At 44.3% G+C, this 17,366-nt stretch overlaps 1 protein-coding gene across 2 annotated transcripts in view; it reads right to left on the bottom strand.

Annotated features, from left to right (window-relative positions):
* The window catches only part of atp2b2 (ATPase plasma membrane Ca2+ transporting 2), a 396,677-nt gene that overhangs the window by 249,650 nt on the left and 129,661 nt on the right, over window positions 1–17,366 (bottom strand). For both annotated transcript variants that reach the window (XM_078209746.1, XM_078209745.1), the window contains exons 4-5: window positions 15,349–15,474; window positions 4,761–4,886 (exon numbers count right to left, since the gene is read on the bottom strand). In XM_078209746.1, the coding sequence (XP_078065872.1) occupies window positions 4,761–4,886; window positions 15,349–15,474 (252 nt within the window). The remainder of the gene's footprint in view (window positions 1–4,760; window positions 4,887–15,348; window positions 15,475–17,366) is intronic.

Consider the following 17,366-nt stretch of genomic DNA (forward strand, 5'->3'; position numbering starts at 1 on the left):
TATGCACTGGGGAAGGTTAAATTTCCATTGAAGTCAAGAGGTTCTGTCCCCTTTTTAAGCACCAGTGTAATCAATTGCAAAAATATGAACTTCTCAGCTTCCTTGGTCTATATTTCATTACGTGCTTTGACTACACATGGGGAATTACCTGTTACATGTGAAATTTATGGAAATAACAGCAATGTCTGTCATTCTCAGGTGATTAGATCTAATCACAAGAGGAAGCCGACTATCTTTGTATCTAACTGGGCTAATTGTTCTGTGCTAAACTCCCACTTAGGCCCAGAGACCCTAGGAAACATTCTGAGGAATACATTTTGAGAAGGTCACAAATGCCTAATTAAAGGCTGCAAGAATTGCTGCCATTAACATTCAGTTGCTCGCTTTTGGGACACTTTTAAGCAGCCCAGTTGACCACATCCCAGCCTATTTACCTCCCTTGTGATGTGACATTTCGAACAACGACATCTCAACTTCTGTTTTCCCTTGATTAAACCTGCATTTTTCAGTCAGCAGTTCCGAATATTCAAACTTTCTGATTTGACATAAATTCTCACCGCGTGCCTGTTTAAAATCATTATCCCAATAGCATTTCTCTGAGGAGATTTAACAGCACTTATTAAGATGATCAAAAGTTTTGATCAGCTGAATTGGGAAAGACTATATCCTCTGGTTGAGGGGTCCATGACAAGTCATCAACTTAAACCTGACAGAGGGGGAGGAGAGAAGCTAGAAGCTATCGCTTCTCAGCCCGTTGGCTAGGATCGAACGTCAGATCAAGCCCAAGATCGGGTGAATATCTCTCTTGTGGAGACCATGAATTGGATTCAATTTGAATTGTTTTTGGAGCCTGCAAGGAGATGGATTAAGAGCTTATCCTGTCCACTTTGCACACTGGCTTTGTAACTTTAAGAAGGGAACAAAAAATGTTTTTAAAAATCCTTTACATATAGGGTTGTTGTACAACGGAATGTTTTCTAGCAGGGAGGTTGGGAGCTAGACTGGCACATCACCTCAGGGGAAATTGGATACATATTTGAGACAGAAGGAACCACGGGGCTGTGGGAAGAGGAACAGGTTGTGGATTTGTTTTTGGATTGTTCGGTCACAGTGCTAGTATTGAAACGAGAGAGCAAATGGCCTCCTTTTGAGTTGCAAATTCCGATGATTCACTAATGGGAGTGCAGCAGGCACTGAAACAGAACAAAAATGTGATTGAATTCTGTTCTTGTAGGTGGAGGTTTCATCAGCAGTAAGAACAGCACGGTGGCACAGTGGTTAGCACTGCTGCCTCACAGCGCCTGGAACTCGGGTTCGATTCCTGACTTAGGTCACTGTCTGTGCAGAGTCTGCACGTCCTCCTCGCGTTTGCATGGGTTTCCTCCGGGTGCTCCGGTTTCCTCCCATAATCCAAAGGACATGCTGGCTAGGTGCATTGGCCATGCTAAATTCTCCCTCAGTGTACCCGAACAGGCACCAGAGTGTGGCAACTAGAGGATTTTTACAGTAACTTCATTGCAGTGTTAATATAAGCCGACTTGTGACTAATAAATAAACTTTAAGCTCCAATTTCCATGTCATGCTGAACAGGGAAGAGGTTTTAACTCAAGGCCAGTTACATACGCAAAGAGTAAAAATGTCTTTGTTAGAACATGGCCGCCCCCAGCCTGTGCCTTGTGGCAGAGGTCACATGACTACAGCAAGCCAGGTACATGATTGCATTTCAATCCCATGCACAGTCGAAAAATGGAGGGCATGGGGAGGATTTTTAAAGGACAGTTGATGAATTTTTGGATTGGAAGAAAGCCTCTTGGATAGAGTCAAATTAATTTCTCAAGCTGCGAGCAAAAATGCTGTCTTCCACTGGGTCCTCATGATTGCAAGGTTCCGTGTGAAATTCCTGTTGCTGCGCCTTAGACTCTTCTGCAGCTAAGTTGTACGGCAAGCAGCAGTGAGAATCCTAAAATCTAGCCAGGCTACACTGAAGGTGCCAGCAAGTTGATTCAGGCTCCTGAAGCACTTCTTCAACATGGACTTGATAATTCCTGTGTAGGTATACATCTCATTATACCTGCATTCAGCTGGTGGTCTGGGTAACCAAGCGATGGCTGTAGAGGATAATCTTGAGGTCCAGGGAGCCACCCAAGATTTGATTCAGAGGGTCAAATATTGGGGGGAATGTGCAGTCCTCAAAATGAAGTCATCATTACAGCTACTGAAACAGTAAGCACGAACTTGCATTGTGGTTCCAGACAAGCTGCTCAATGAGAGCATTTGCAATTTGTATTAGGGGTGGCATAATGTTGTAGTGTTCAATTATTCTTCATTTGATTACAAGAGTCTGGTAACTGATCAATGCTCTTTGTGATTGATTGGTTAAGCCTGAGTGTCGATTCAGAGCTAAGGTAAACGGGCACCACGTAAGTTGCCAGAAGTCAGAGCTGAGATAAGCATGATGCAAACATCTTGTGATTGCAAATAGTTTAAAGCTCTGGTAAAGAACACTGTTGCACACTTGGAAACTAGCGTTACCTCTGCATCGCCCGGAGTCAAATGAAATATACAACAGATGTAATGGCTATTCTTGTTCAATAACAGCCCACTGCAATAATAGCAATTGTGCCTTCTGTGAAACTGGAGAGTTGTCTTATGCTGTCCTTCATTGCCTGTTATATTTGCGGCTGAGTGTCCCCAGAGAGGGAGCATGCAGTGTCCGAGGGCATCGTTGATGCCTTCCGTGCCCGCTGGGCACCGCAGGGACTGGGGTTTATTATTGACCCCTTTAATCACATTTTAATTTGATGTTTGAAGTTTCCTTTCCACTTTGTCTTTTGTTTCAGGCGGTTCCCCTCCTTTTAGGGAGCTGCCCCTTTTGAGTTGTCCCTGAGTTCATTTGATTTTATTTATCTGGCTGGGCGCTAAAAGATGTCCTTCGTTGTCTGCGGTAAATGGAATTAATCGGATACCCCATCAAACAATTAATCTGTTGCTTATTTCATATTTCTGATTGGTTGATGTTCATTATAAATCTAGTAGAAGCTAGAAAAGGAGAAAGTGGGCATGCAGGTGCAGAATGTTGTAAGGAAGGCAAATGGGATCATGGCATTTATTGCAAAAGTCTAGAGTATAAAAGTAGAGAAGTGTTATTGCAATTGTGTGAGGCATTGATGAGACCGCACTTGGAGTATTGTGTTCAGTTTTGGTCATCTTTTTTGAGGAAGGACGTGGTGGCACTGGAGGCGGTTCAGAAGAGGTTCACTAGATTGATTCCACGTTTGAAGGGGCTGTCGTATGAGGAGCGGTTGAGTAGCTTGGGCTTGTACTCGCTGGAGTACAGAAGAATGAGGGGGATTTGATTGAGGTGTATAAAATACTCAACGGATTGATCAAGTAAATGTTAACCAAATGTTCCGCCTTCGATAATAGTCTAGGACAAGAGGTCATAATTATAGAGTAAGAGCGAGGAGGTTCAAGATAGAGATAAGGAGAAGCTACTTCTCACAGAAGGTTATGAATCTATGGAACTCACTGCCCCAGAGTGCAGTGGATGCAGAATCAATGTATTCAAGAAAGAGATAGATAAATACTTGATCAAAAGTAAGATGAAGGGCTATGGTGAAAATGTAGAGAAGTGGAGTTAGGATGAGATAGAGATCAGCCATGATCATATAGAATGGTGGAGCGGGCTCAAAGGGCTGAATTGCCTACTCGCGCTCCTAATTCTGATGTTCCTAAATTTGCAATGCTCTGGGAAAAGAGCAGAGGAGTGGGACTAATGGGATGGCAGAGCTGGCACAGATATGATGGGTTGAAAGGCTTTCCTCTGTACTGCATGTTGCTGTGAAAAGAGCCAAATGGATGAAAATTTGCAGGCAGTTTAACAGCCTCTGGCAGTGCTGCAGCAGGCGTGTGTTTTACTACAGGTACATCATGTGACACAACTTCATGAGCGTTCACCTCGTGAACTGAAGCCTCCACAGGCACTACTCCTCAGTGGAGATATGAGCAACTCACGTCTCCTGCAATGGGAGAACATCTCGGGGGCAGCCTGATTTACCTGGCATTCCCTCTTCCTTTTATTTCTCCCAAAGGCAGAGATGTTCAGGGATTCTCAGTGAGAAAAGTCACATGGCAGCAGGAGCAGAAAAACTGTAGCAGCGCAGCTAGAAGTCCATCAACAAGTTAAGTGGTTTAAAAACAACGCAGAAGAAAAATGCACAATATGACCTGCCATTATTTTAAACTTTGTAATCCTGAAAAATGAACAATTGATAAACGATGGGCAGAGGAAAACAATGGGTGCGATCTTACCGTCCGTTCACACCACACTCCGGCTGCGGCGAGGTCGGAGACTTTGGCAGTCAGCCAAATCTCCGTTCACTGCGGCAGGATGGGAAAAATCCCGCTGGCGTGAACAGTGGCAAGATTCCGGCCAATGCATCTGATCTCATCATTTCATTAGACTCCCAATTTGCCCAAGTCCACCCACAAATTGATGGCGCATTCACTCAAAACTTTATTGGATAATCACAGTGTGGAAGAACAGTTGGAAATCCAGGACTCTGCTCAATCTTTGAATCAGGAATGCCAATTCTTATGGCAAATTAAAGCAAGCCCCTCCTGTTTGGAGAATCTCTGCCTATCACACATTTTAACGGGTGTCAAAATCAAACCAGTACTCCAGATTCCAGGCTTCGGAATCCAGTCATTCCAGATCGACTTGATCCATACCTAATTACTTTCTGCCGCAGTGAATTTACCTTTCTTGTCTTTCTTTTCCTCTTCCTCACCACCTGCACCCAGCAATGTAAATATGATGCCGGTCTGTGAGTTAACTCCCACGGCTGTGACAAGCATTTTGCCTGAACCCTCCATGACGTGGGTACCTGTTGGGGTCAGGGTGGGGAGGGGAGAAACAAAACCACAGTCAGTGAAGCAGTTTGACAAAAGGATGACAACCTCCACTCAAAAATCAAAAAGGAATGTCATTATCATAACATTAGGTCTAAGCAAGTACTGGTTAATAATGAGACAAATTCCATGAGCAATCACAATTACAAACACAACATGGCAATTGGTTGATAACAGTGTTGGAGGAAAGAGTTTGACGCTTTATCTTGGATTTGACATGTACTTTTGAACAGTAAAGCACCTGGTTAATCCTTAAACTGGAAGATTTGTGTCCTATACTGTAATAAGTCCATCTTTGAATTTGTGGAAGCACTATTTTAAACTAAATAACATCAGCTTTATTGGAGTGCAGTTAGCCACGTGCTGTGATTCTTTATGACGGCATGGCTTAATTTTCTTCACAAAACGGTACAGCCAGCCTGATTGCTTGAGCACATTGACATACCCTCCTGCTAATATTATACAGGACCAGTTTTATATCCCTCGCGTCACACAATGGAAACCTGCTGTTAGAGATGGATTAATTACTTTAATTCTTGCGTACTTAGAGAACATATTATTGCCAATTTGGACAAGTATATGTGTTTCTAACAATGTTTGCTGAGCAAAAATGTTTGCATGAAAGAAATATGACTGACATGAGACGTTCCCATTATGAGGTGATCACAGTAAAACATCTCCTTCCCAATTTTCTAATAGCCATATTTGAAAATCTAGCTGCTCTGCCAACTACCATCAACCATTCATCCATTAGCTTAGAAAGCCTGAGACATGAGTCCAATTTCCTGATTTCAGACCCACCTTATGTGGGCCTGAGTTGAGTCCAAAGCTTTCCTACCAAAAGCTGATGCTTAACATCAGTATGTTAAAATTCAAAGATGAGGACGATTAACCTTTTGCCCTCTCATCGATCTTATCTTTGGACACTGGATAAATGAAAATGGGCAGCCCATGAAAGAGGGTCAGTTGTTTATCCCTTTAGGATCCTGTTTGTGAAAATTTACATTTTTGGAAACCAAATATATTTATTCAATTATTGAACTGAGAAAAGAAACTGGTTAATGAAATTCTTTATATTTTTCAAAATTGGCGAGTTAGCTCTCAGAATTATAACTATTGTTAGCAGATTTTACATGACTGACAGGGCCTCATCAGGGTGGCATTATGACACGGTGGTTAGCACTGCTGCCTCGTAAAGCCAGGAACCCAGGTTCAATTCTGGCCTCGGGTGACTGCAGAGTCTGCATGTTCTCCCCGTGTTTGCGTGGGTTTCCTCTGGGTGCTCCGGTTTCCTCCCGCAGTCTGAAAGACATGCTGGTTAGGTGCATTGGCCGTGCTAAATTCCCCCTCAGTGTACCCGCCAGAGTGTGGCGACTAGGGGATTTTCACAGTAACTTCATTGCGGTGGTAATGTGAACCTACTTATGACACTTATAAATAAACTTTGAACTTTAACATGCCTGACATTTGAACCAAAATGGTAGCTTTCTAGTGCAAATCCATTTGGGAAACAACATTTTACATATGTGACATGAATCTTATGTCACAGAAAATTCCTACTAGTTCCAGAAAATAAACCCCTTAATAACTTTTTCTCGCAAAGAAGAACTGTATACTCATAATCAGGAAGTCTCTGTGGTTGAGTAATGGCTAAATGATTGACTCCATAGCAGTTTGGAGGGTTTGCTTGAAATGTCCTTCGGAATAATTAGTCTATTCTACTTACGGAACGCCATCTATTCTGTAATTTAACAAATGTCTGTTGTTTTATTACCCAGAGCAAAGATATTTTAGTTGAACACAAGTATAATTACTTTTTGAGCAGTGATCCTTTTAAAAATAAAAACTTACCTTCACACCCACCTCTCAAGTGGAGGACAATATAATGACTTCCTTTTGCCTATATAGGTTTTATTTATATTTAGAGAGTGCTGAGCTTTAATACTTAGGCAATAATTAAAATGTACAGTGGAGCTGCTTGTACATTCACCTACAAAGGCAGGGCTAGCATCGGGCAATTGCTGACGTGGGAAACACACCCTGCAATGTAAAGCTCAGTGAGCAATACCTCAAGTGGGAAGAAATTGTACGATTTCACAAACTAAACTTGGCATTCAATTTTCTTGAGCATGTATGACATGTAAATTGAAGCATCCTTGGGGGAATCCAGAGATAACTTTTAGCATTGTCATCCTTTTCATTTGACCCACAACACAGCACAGCACCTTGGCACAGTGGTTAATACTGCTGCCTCACAGCGCCAGGGACCCGGGTTCGATTCCGGCCTTGGGTAACTCTCTGCGTAGAGTTTGCATGTTCTCCCCGTGTCTGCGTGGGCTTCCTCCAGGTGCTCCGGTTTCCTCCCACAGCACAAAGATGTGCAGGTTAGGTTGATTGGCCAAGCTAAATTGTCCCTTAGTGTCAGGGGATTAGCAGAGTAAATACGTGGGGTTACGGGGAATAGGCCTGGGTGGGATTAGTGTCCTTGTAGGCTCGATGGGCCAAATAGAACATAGAACATAGAACATAGAACATTACAGCGCAGTACAGGCCCTTCGGCCCTCGATGTTGCGCCAACCAGTGGAACCAATCTAAAGCCCCTCTAATCTACACTATTCCAATATCATCCATTTGTTTATCCAATAACCATTTGAATGCCCTTAATGTTGACGAGTCCACTACTGCTGCAGGCAGGGCATTCCACGCCCTTACTACTCTCTGAGTAAAGAACCTACCTCTGACATCTGTCCTATATCTCTCACCCCTCAATTTAAAGCTATGTCCCCTCGTGCTAGCCAACACCTCCTTTTGCACGGTTGTGATTCTGTGAACACTTACAGTAGTGCTGACAAAGACTCGCATTCTCTAAATTTAAGAGGGAAAATTTTGAAAATATGCAGCAGGTCAGGCAGCTGCTGTGGAGAGAGAGCCAGTGTGTGAACAGAAGCATTAATTCTGTTTATCGCTCCACATGATGCAAACTGACTGGCTGAACATTTTTTTCAGCAATTTTTCTTTTCTGTTTTTGTTTAGTTCCTGTGGACCAAAGGGAATCATTTCCTGTCTTTTGTAAAAGGCATTTATATGTTTGTGATGTTTTCACACAAATTGTAATAAATGTGCCACTTCAGGGTGAGTCAGCCACGGTGTATGAATCATATACATTGCTGGAAGATCAGCTTTTTGCATTTGGCTCACATTGTAGCATCAAAGAACCCTGGAATGCTTACAGCACAAAAAGAGGCCATTTGGCCCATTGTGTTTGTGCTGGCTTAAAAACGAGCCATCCAGCTAAATCCCACTTTCCAGCATTTGATCCGTAGCCCTGTAGGTCACTGCATTTGAGGATTATCCCTGTCATTCACCCGATTAGGAAGGTTAATGGGCTGGGTTTCAGCGAGGGCTTTGACACCCCAACTTTGTGAAGATGTGCACTTGCTAGCAGCGGGGTCCACTCGCGGTTTGCTTATTGGCTTTTCCCAAAGTTAGGGGAGTTTAAAACTTAAATTGAGAGGGGAGAGATACAAAAGGGTTCAGAGGGGCAATTGTTTCACACAGAGGGTGGTGAGTGTCCAGAACGAGCTACCAGAGGCAGTAGTAAAGGCGGCTACAATTTTGTCTTTCATAAAGCATTTGGACAACTACATGGGTAAGATGGGTATAGAGGGATATGGGCCAAATGCGGGCAGTTGGGACGAGCTTAGTGGTTAAAAACTGGACAAGTTGGGCTAAAGGGCCTGTTCCATGCTGTAAACCTTTATAACTCTATCTGCAGCTGGAGGGCTGGCAGCTGTGAATTCTCAACACTGCCATCAAAAAAGGTGGGCACCACTCTGTCAGGTCAGAGATCTCAGACCAGCCTCAAGATTGAGGTGCCCACTTAAGAGGTAAAGGCAGCTTAAAATTTAAGATGGTAGAAAGGAAAGGCCCCACTAATTGGAGGGCAAACCCTTCCAGGGGGAAATTGGTGGACCTGCAGGGACTACTGTTCTGGTCCATGATCTCTTCTGTGAGAATAAAGCATCTCATTTCAATAGAACCACCTCTCTGGTCTGCTACAGGGAGACTTGCTCCATATAACTGGTGGCCTCCTAAAATAGTCCTTAATAGTTCCTCAAATTGTGCAAATTGGTTGTCCATCTATTTGCAGCGAGCAGCGAATCTGTCTCGAAGCCTGCCACTGGGTAACGTGCCTCATGCTAGGACTATGTCGGAAAGCCATGCTGACATGGTTCCTCACCAGGCACTCCTCTCGCCCCCGCCGCCCACAGGCTGGTAAATTCTGTCCAAACCATTGGATACAGGCAAACCATGTTAACCCATGATTTCAATACCTATAAGGCGGAAAAATGTGAAGTAGCTGTATGAGTGAATCCTCACTGGTCCACCTTGCAGGATCATGATTTTAACTCTGTGACTATGAAGAACATACACTCAGAGAGAAGAAAGGAAACTCATCAATATTTCCTTTGTGACAGACGTGGAAGCTAGGGAACTTGGGGAAGTAAAAAGTGTCCACATTGCAGAACATTTAAAAGACATTTGGCAGGTACATGGATGGGACAGGTTTAGAGGGATGTGGGCCAAATGCAGGCAAATGGGACCAGTTCAGTTTAGGAAACCTGGTTGGCATGGACAAGTTGGGCCGAAGGGTCTGTTTCTGTGCTGTATATCTCTATGACTCAATGACTCTAAATCACTGTGCTATCCAGTGGCAGGCTCTGGTGTGACACTGGCAGAGACCAGGGCTGGAATTCTCTGGCCATTCATGTCAATGGGATTCTGTGGCCCCGCCGGTGGTGCACTGCCTGCCGTGGGTCTCCCAGCGGTGTGGGGTGGCTTCAATGGGAATTCCCATTGACAGCGGCGGGACTACAAGATCCTGCCGCCAGGAAATGACGCGCTGCCTCCTGCCGCCCAGCAACACGCTGAGGGGAGGCCAGAGAATCTCGTCCCAGGATAGCCTTATTATTTATCAAATGCAATTCTTCATTTGTTCTTTGATTTCAACAACAATAACAAAGTATAAACTCCAGACTCATGCTGCATTCATGGGGCGTGATCTTACTTGCCATTCACACCACGCTCCCACTGCAGCGATTTGGACAGTCAAATCTCAGTTCACTGCGGCGGGCTGGGAAAATCCCGCCAGTGTGAACGATGGTACGAATCCGGCCACGGTATGGGATTTTTTGGTCGTGCTTCCCACAAAACCAGAAAATCCTGCCCGAGGCATGGTGGCACAGTGGGTAGCATTGCTGCCTCACAGCACCAGGGACCCGGGCTTGATTCCTGGCTTGGGTCACTGTCTGTGTAGAGTTTGCATGTTCTCCCCGTGTTTGCATGGATTTCCTCCGGGTGCTCCGGTTTCCTCCCACAGTCCAAAGATGCGTGGGTCAGGTGGATTGGCCATGCTAAATTGCCCCTTAGTGTCAGGGGGACTAGCTAGGGTAAATGCATGGGGTTATGGGGATAGGGCCTGGGTGGGATTGTGTGTGGTGCAGACTCGATGGGCCGAATGGCCTTCTTCTGCATTGTAGGGTTCTATGATTCTATGAGGTCAACTGACCTTTGCATGGTTGGCCCCCCCACCCGTTACGATTCCTGTGGCGGGCGGGGCAGGAAAAGACCCCCCATGGTGTTTGAATGGAATTTTAAGAGGAGGCACTTTACAAACTGTCCTCAATTAATTCTTCAATGACATGGGTGTCACCTCTTCCAAGAAAGCAAAAATGTGGTGCAAATAAAATGAAATAAGATGCTTACACTTCAATTGGGCAATAACTGTTACCAAAACGAGGGGTTTAAACTCTCAACACAGCCCAATTTGAAAATGTATGAAGGTTTAATCTTAGTCCGCATTTTTACATGTATAGCAGACAGATTGCAGGCTCGTTAAGATCTGTGTGTCTCTGTAATTAGCACAGCTGCTGGAAAGAATACATTTTATAATTAGCTTTAAATCTACAATTTTGTTTGTGACAAATGCGGATTTCTAAATCGGTGTCTGAAGCTGCCAGACAAAACCTTGACATATTTCAAAATGTTCAATATGTTTCACACACACACACACACACACTGCAGTGACACATTTCCACAGCACGTGCTGCCTTTCATTATCCTTGACACAGTAAATTAGTCCTTGTACGGTGGAAGTCATTGAAGAACATGTCTGCTGACAAGAGCTAAAAATAGCCCGGTGGAATGTTTATTGAAGGTAAGGATGTCAAAAAAAAACGGTGTTACAGATTGCATAGCCTTTGCACACTCACATCGCCCCTCTGTGCATATTCCAAATCTAGCACTGAAAGCTTGTCAGCAGGTTACTGTCAAGAAGCTTCCTGTCAATCAAATTCGAAACTGAAAGCTGATAAAATTAATACTCATTGAGAATGCGTCAGCTTCCCCGTTTTTCATTTCCTCCATGATTTGGTGCGGACGTTTCCTACTTCTGATTCTTAATTTATTTTGCGGTGACTGTAGCGTTATGAGGGTTCATTTGCTTTCGCCTCTACAGAAATGAATCCAAACCAATCTTCTGGAGCGTCAGAATCTCTGCTTACTGCAGGTTGAATTTTTCCTGTCCTGCAGAGTTGCGCTTGGAGGTGGAAAGGGGGGGGAAAATGGAGAATCTCCGTGTCGGGGTCTTCCCAATGGTGGATGGAACCATGCGCTGAGGCAAAGTTGGCCATTGCCTTGAGGCAGCCACCTGGCAGAAGGTCAATGACCATTAAGGCCTCCTTTAATCCTTTATAATAACTCCAAGAGTTGGCTGTGAAGGAAGCGTGCTTTCATTGAACAAAATGAAAATAAACAAGAATCACAAGCCTGTGGTGAACATAACAGGTCCCAACCAGGACTAAAAGGATAATGGACCCACTCAGGGTCTTGCTTTATACAGGGCTCGGTATACCAGCTCCACCTGGTAGGCTAATTACCATTCAACATGCCCAACTGGGAGGTCAATTAGTGATGCCTCATGCAGATCATAGGGGTTATCAATCACATCCTCCCAATCCCGGAGCTGCAGGAAACAGCAGACTCCAGTTGCTGCTGCAAGTGAATTGTGCATGTTAAGGGGCTCCCCCTCAACAATGGTGGCCTGACAGCTGTGACAGCACTTATTGTTTTGCTCTTTTATAATTCTTCAGATGATGGCTCCATCTGGAGATGCCCTTTTGTTCTTCTACCTACATTTACTGCACCCATCTCTCCCAATGGGCCTGCCAACTGTACATCACCACGGGCCTTCTGATTGGGCCATCGATTCCCTGGCCCTTCTGGTGTCCTCAATTAGACAGGGCACCCAAAGGCAGCTTCTTAACTGCTCCACTTCCAGGAAGATCATGATCGAAGTCCAGATAGAGCCACTTCTGGGTTCCCGACATCAGGGTTCCAATAATGTGAACAAAATTCAGCAATTTGATTGGGCGTGAGAAATCCTCTCTGCTCACATTTCTTTTACTATTCATTCGTGGGACATGGGCATCGCTGGCTGGCCAGCATTTTTTGCCCATCCCTAGTTGCCCTGAGGGCAGTTGAGAATCAAACACATTGCTGTGGCTCTGGAGTTACATGTAGGCCAGACCAGGTAAGGGCGGCAGATTTCCTTCCCTAAATGACATTAGTGAACCAGAATGGTTTTTCCAACAATGGTTTCATGGTCATCAGTAGATTCTTAATTCCAGATTTTTTTTATTGAATTCAAATTCCACCATCCGCCGTGGCGGGATTCGAACCCGGGTCCCCAGAACATTAGCTGAGTTTCTGGATTAATAGTCCAGCGATAATACCACTCGGCCATCCCCTCCCCAGTGCGACAGAATTTCATTGGGCTACATTTGAGAACACGTAAAAATCTGAGATAAATATACTGAGTTTTTCTTTCGATCCATAAATGTCCAGCTTAATTAAAGATGATTTTATTTTGTAGCTTCAGCTTACTTTCTGGAAGCATTTCAGAAAGCAATATTATGCCTTCTTTCAATTCAAACAGAGATGCCGACATCCAAAATCGCTGTTGGACAAATGTACCACAACATTGTACATTTACTGAAAGATATGATTAAGCCCATAACCATCTTGCAAGTCATGTTGTTATAAACTGACTTCATATTGGACATAAAATTCAGAAAGGCAACTGAAGAAAGTTGCAATCGTGGCACAGTTTTAAACACCTACAGCTCCAAAGCATGATAACAAATAGCTGTGCGAAGAAAAAGTAATAGAATGCAAATAGATTCAATATTGCCTCTTCACTTTAGTACTCGGTGCCCCTTTATAAAAATTAATATCACAATGCTTTTTGACAGTTTTATCAGCATTTCCCCCACTTCTAAATATTTATGTATCTAAACCTCCAAGGGGTGTCTGTTCTAATAAAGTTTCTACTGTAATAAAGTTTCATGATTTAATATATATGTCCTCTTCTCATTTTACTGCCATGTTGTTTCAACTCATACTTCTCCACATCAAATTTCATTGACATCTATTTGCCCAATCGACCAAACTGTCCATCTCCTCCTTAAGTCACTTATTGTCCTCCTCATGATCAATCATGAACTTATAGTATGGATCATTTACACAGGCTACAGAAGCAGTAGTAGGCCATTCGACCCTTTGAGCCTGCTCCGCCATTCATTTTGATCATGGCTAATCCTTAAATTCTATTTCCTGATCCCGCCTTCTCCCCACATCCCTTGATCCCTTTACCCCCAAGAGTTATATCTAATTTCTTCTTGAAATCACACAACGTTTTGGCCTCAACTACTTTCTGTAGTAGTGAATTCCACAGATTCACCACTCTCTGGGTGAAGAAATTTCTCCTCACCTCTGTCCTAAAAGGTTTACGTCGTCTCCTCAAACTATGACCCCCAGTTTTGGACTCCCCCACCACTGGGAACATTCTTTCTGAATCCTGTCAAATCCTGTTTAGATTTACTGTTTTAACAGCAATAGTTCTAATTTGAACCCAGGGCTACATCACTGTTCATCTTGCTCCAGTCCAAAACATATCCATTCACCAGAACTCCAATTTTTACTGTTCAAACAACTTCTGACCCATGTTGTCATGCTTTTAATCCTCTGGCCACAGTTTCATCTATCCTATTCTAGTGTGGATGGGGCAGTAACAAGGTGAAAATCGCCCACTTCCCACCCCAGGTTCCCTTGCTGCGATTTTCCTGTTGGCTTTGACTTGGGCACCCAGTGCTCATGTAAGAACTCAAAATGCTGCATGCAGATTAGGATCTGATAACGTTTTTGGGAACCTCATGCTATTTCGATCACTTTCAAAATGTCACTTGCTCAGCGCTAAACCAAAAGCCACACCTATGTCCAGATCACCAACAACTTGTCCTAGTCCCTCCACGCCAACACTTTAGTTAAGAAAGCTCACCAATGCCTCTACTTTCTCAGAAGACTAAGGAAATTCGGCATGTCTGCTACAACTCTCACCAGCTTTTACAAGCTGCACCATAGAAAGTATCCTTTCTGGTTTCACAACTTGCTTGTTCCTGCTCTGCTCAAGACTGCAAGAACCTACAAAGGGTCGTGAACGAAGCTCAGTCCATCACGCAAACAAGCCTCCAATCCATTGACTCTGTCTATATTTCCCACTCGGAAAAACAGCATAATCAAGGACCCCAAGCACCCTGGGCATTCTCCCTTCCACCGGGAAAAAGATACAAAAGTCTGAAGTCACGTACCAACCGACTCAAGAACAGCTCCTTCCCTTCTGCCATCAGATTTTTGAATGGACTTACCTTATACGAATCTGATCTTTCTTTACACCATAGCAATGACTGTAACACTACATTCGGCACCCTCTCCTTTCCTTCTCTATAAATGGTATGCTTTGTCTATATAGCACGCAAGATATAGTACTCTTCACTGTATACTAATACATGTGACAATAATAAATCAAGTCAAATCAAATCTAAACACCCCTCCCAACAACACATGGGTGATACTGGGGGCAGGGGGGTGGGATTTGCCAGAACCAGCCTCAGATAAAGGGATCAGAAGAAGCAACTCTCAGCAATTTAATTGATGAATGCTTTAAGCAGTTTGAGATCCACAGTCTAATTTTATTTTGCTCTGTGCTTAGCTTCTTAAAAATCTTTTTATGAATGCCACCCTCACTGACACACATCATCCTCAATGACCCAATCAGCCAGCACATCCCTTTAACACATTGATGCTTCCATGTTCTATGCTCGTCCGCCCAGATTTCCGGCATGTTTTATATATGTGAGCTGCATATCAGTGCTTGAAACACGCAGATTCAAATCTGGTTCTCTGCACATGGGTTGTACCATCTCCATGAGGTTTAATGTTGCACCAAGGTACATTTTTCACATAAAGCTTGCTCATTATTCTTTATCTAACTCACCCCCTTGCTATCTGATAGGGCATAACATCCTCAGGCGCACTCACCAGAAAGTAGCATGGGGTCCTTGTCGGCGGACTTACGCACATGATCAGATTCTCCAGTTAAAGAACTTTCATCAATTTTAAGGTCATTTCCCTGAATTAAAATTCCATCCGCAGGGAGCAGGTCACCTGACAATTAAAGACAGAATAAAATGATCAGGAACAGACTGTCAAGTCATATATTGTGCATTCCCATCGCAGACAATTATGGAATAATTAGACTTGGTCATTATCAAAGTTTCGAGAGTAAAACAAAGCAAAGTAGGAAACAAACAAAAGTAAAAAAATAATGACTATACAATAGATTAACAAAGCTTTGATCTCTAGAATGTGGGTCTGCATCCTGCAGCACGGTGGCACAGTGGTTAGCACTGCTGCCTCACAGCGCCAGGGACCTGGGTTTGATTCCCAGCTTGGGTCACTGTGCGGAGTCTGCACATTCTCCTGCGTCTGTGTGGGTTTCCTCCCACAGCCCGAAAGACGTGCTGGTTAGGTGCATTGGCCATGCTAAATTCCCCCTCAGTGTACCCGAACTGGCACCGGAGTATGGCAACTAGGGGATTTTCACAGTAACTTCATTGCAGTGTTAATGTAAGCCTACTTTTGATTAATAAATAAACTTTAACTTTTGCAAAGAAAACTGGAATCAAAAGCTTTATCTTTCTGTAGGCCATCAAGTCTTACTTCAAATAATTTGGGTTTGAAACTTCCCCAATTCTTGCAGGGCAAAAGGTCCAGAGTTGGCTGGAATTCTCCGACGTTGCCTGCAGCTGGGATTCTCCTGTCCCGCGGGAGTGCATGAAGTTTTGGCTGAGTGCCAAATTCTCCGTTCTTGCTGGCAGCGGTGGCAGGGCATGTGAGAGGGGAGAATTCCAGCCATAATGTCTATAATTACAGTGGCTACAAGGTCAGGTAAGAGGTTGGGAATTCTGTAGCAAGTGACTCACATCCCGACTCCTCAAAATTCTGCCCGACATTTACAAGCAAGGGTGCGATGGTTTGCACTCCACTTGCCTGGATGAGTGCACCTCCAACAACACTCAAGCTCCTGGACACCACCTAGGTCAAAGCAATCTACTTGACCACCATAAATATTCATAGCCACCACCACCAATGCACAATGGCAGCAGTCTGTACCATATCCAAGATGAGTTGCAGCAAGTTGCCAAGCCTCCTTTGACAGCATTTACAACCCCCAAGATGGACAAGGGCAACAGACACATGGGATCATAAAATCCCTACAGTGCAGAAGGAGGCCATTCGGCCCTGCACCAACAACAATCCCACCCAGGCTTTACCTTCTAATCCCCGACACTAATGGTCAATTTAGCATGGCCAATCAACCTAATCTGCACATCTTTCGGACTGTGGGAGGAAACCGGAGCACCCGGAGGAAATCCACGCAGACACGGGGAGAATGTGCAAACTCCACAGAAACAGTCACCCAAGGTCGGAATTGAACCTGGGGCCCTGGTGCTATGAGGCAGCAGTGCTAACCACTGTGTCACTGTGCCACACCAGCATCTCCAAGTCACACACTATCCTGACAACGAACTACATCAAAAACCTAGGCACTCCCTTCCTAACAGCATTGTGGGTGTGCCTCAACCCCGTGGACTGCAATGGTCCAAAAAGGCAGCTCACCACCACCTTCTTAGAGCAGTAGGGATGGTGACCTTGACAGCAACACTCACATCCCAGGAAAGAGTTAAGAATAAATCCATAACAAATTAGAATTGACATAGATGTGTGGGTTAGGTTGATTGGCCATGCAAAATTGCCCCTTAGTGCCAGGGGGGTTGGCACAATGGTTAGCACTGCTGCCTCACAGCACCAAGGACCCAGGTTCGATTCCCGGCTTGGGTCACTGTTTGTGCGAAGTCTGTACATTCTCCCCATGTCTGCATGGGGTTCCTCCAGGTGCTCCAGTTTCCTCCCACAGTCCGAAAGATGTGCTGGTTAGGTAGATTGGCCATGCTAACTCCTCTCTCAGTGTACGCGAACAGGCGCCGGAGTGTGGC

Source organism: Mustelus asterias, chromosome 3 (genome assembly GCF_964213995.1).
Source record: "Mustelus asterias chromosome 3, sMusAst1.hap1.1, whole genome shotgun sequence".
NCBI lineage: Eukaryota > Metazoa > Chordata > Chondrichthyes > Carcharhiniformes > Triakidae > Mustelus > Mustelus asterias.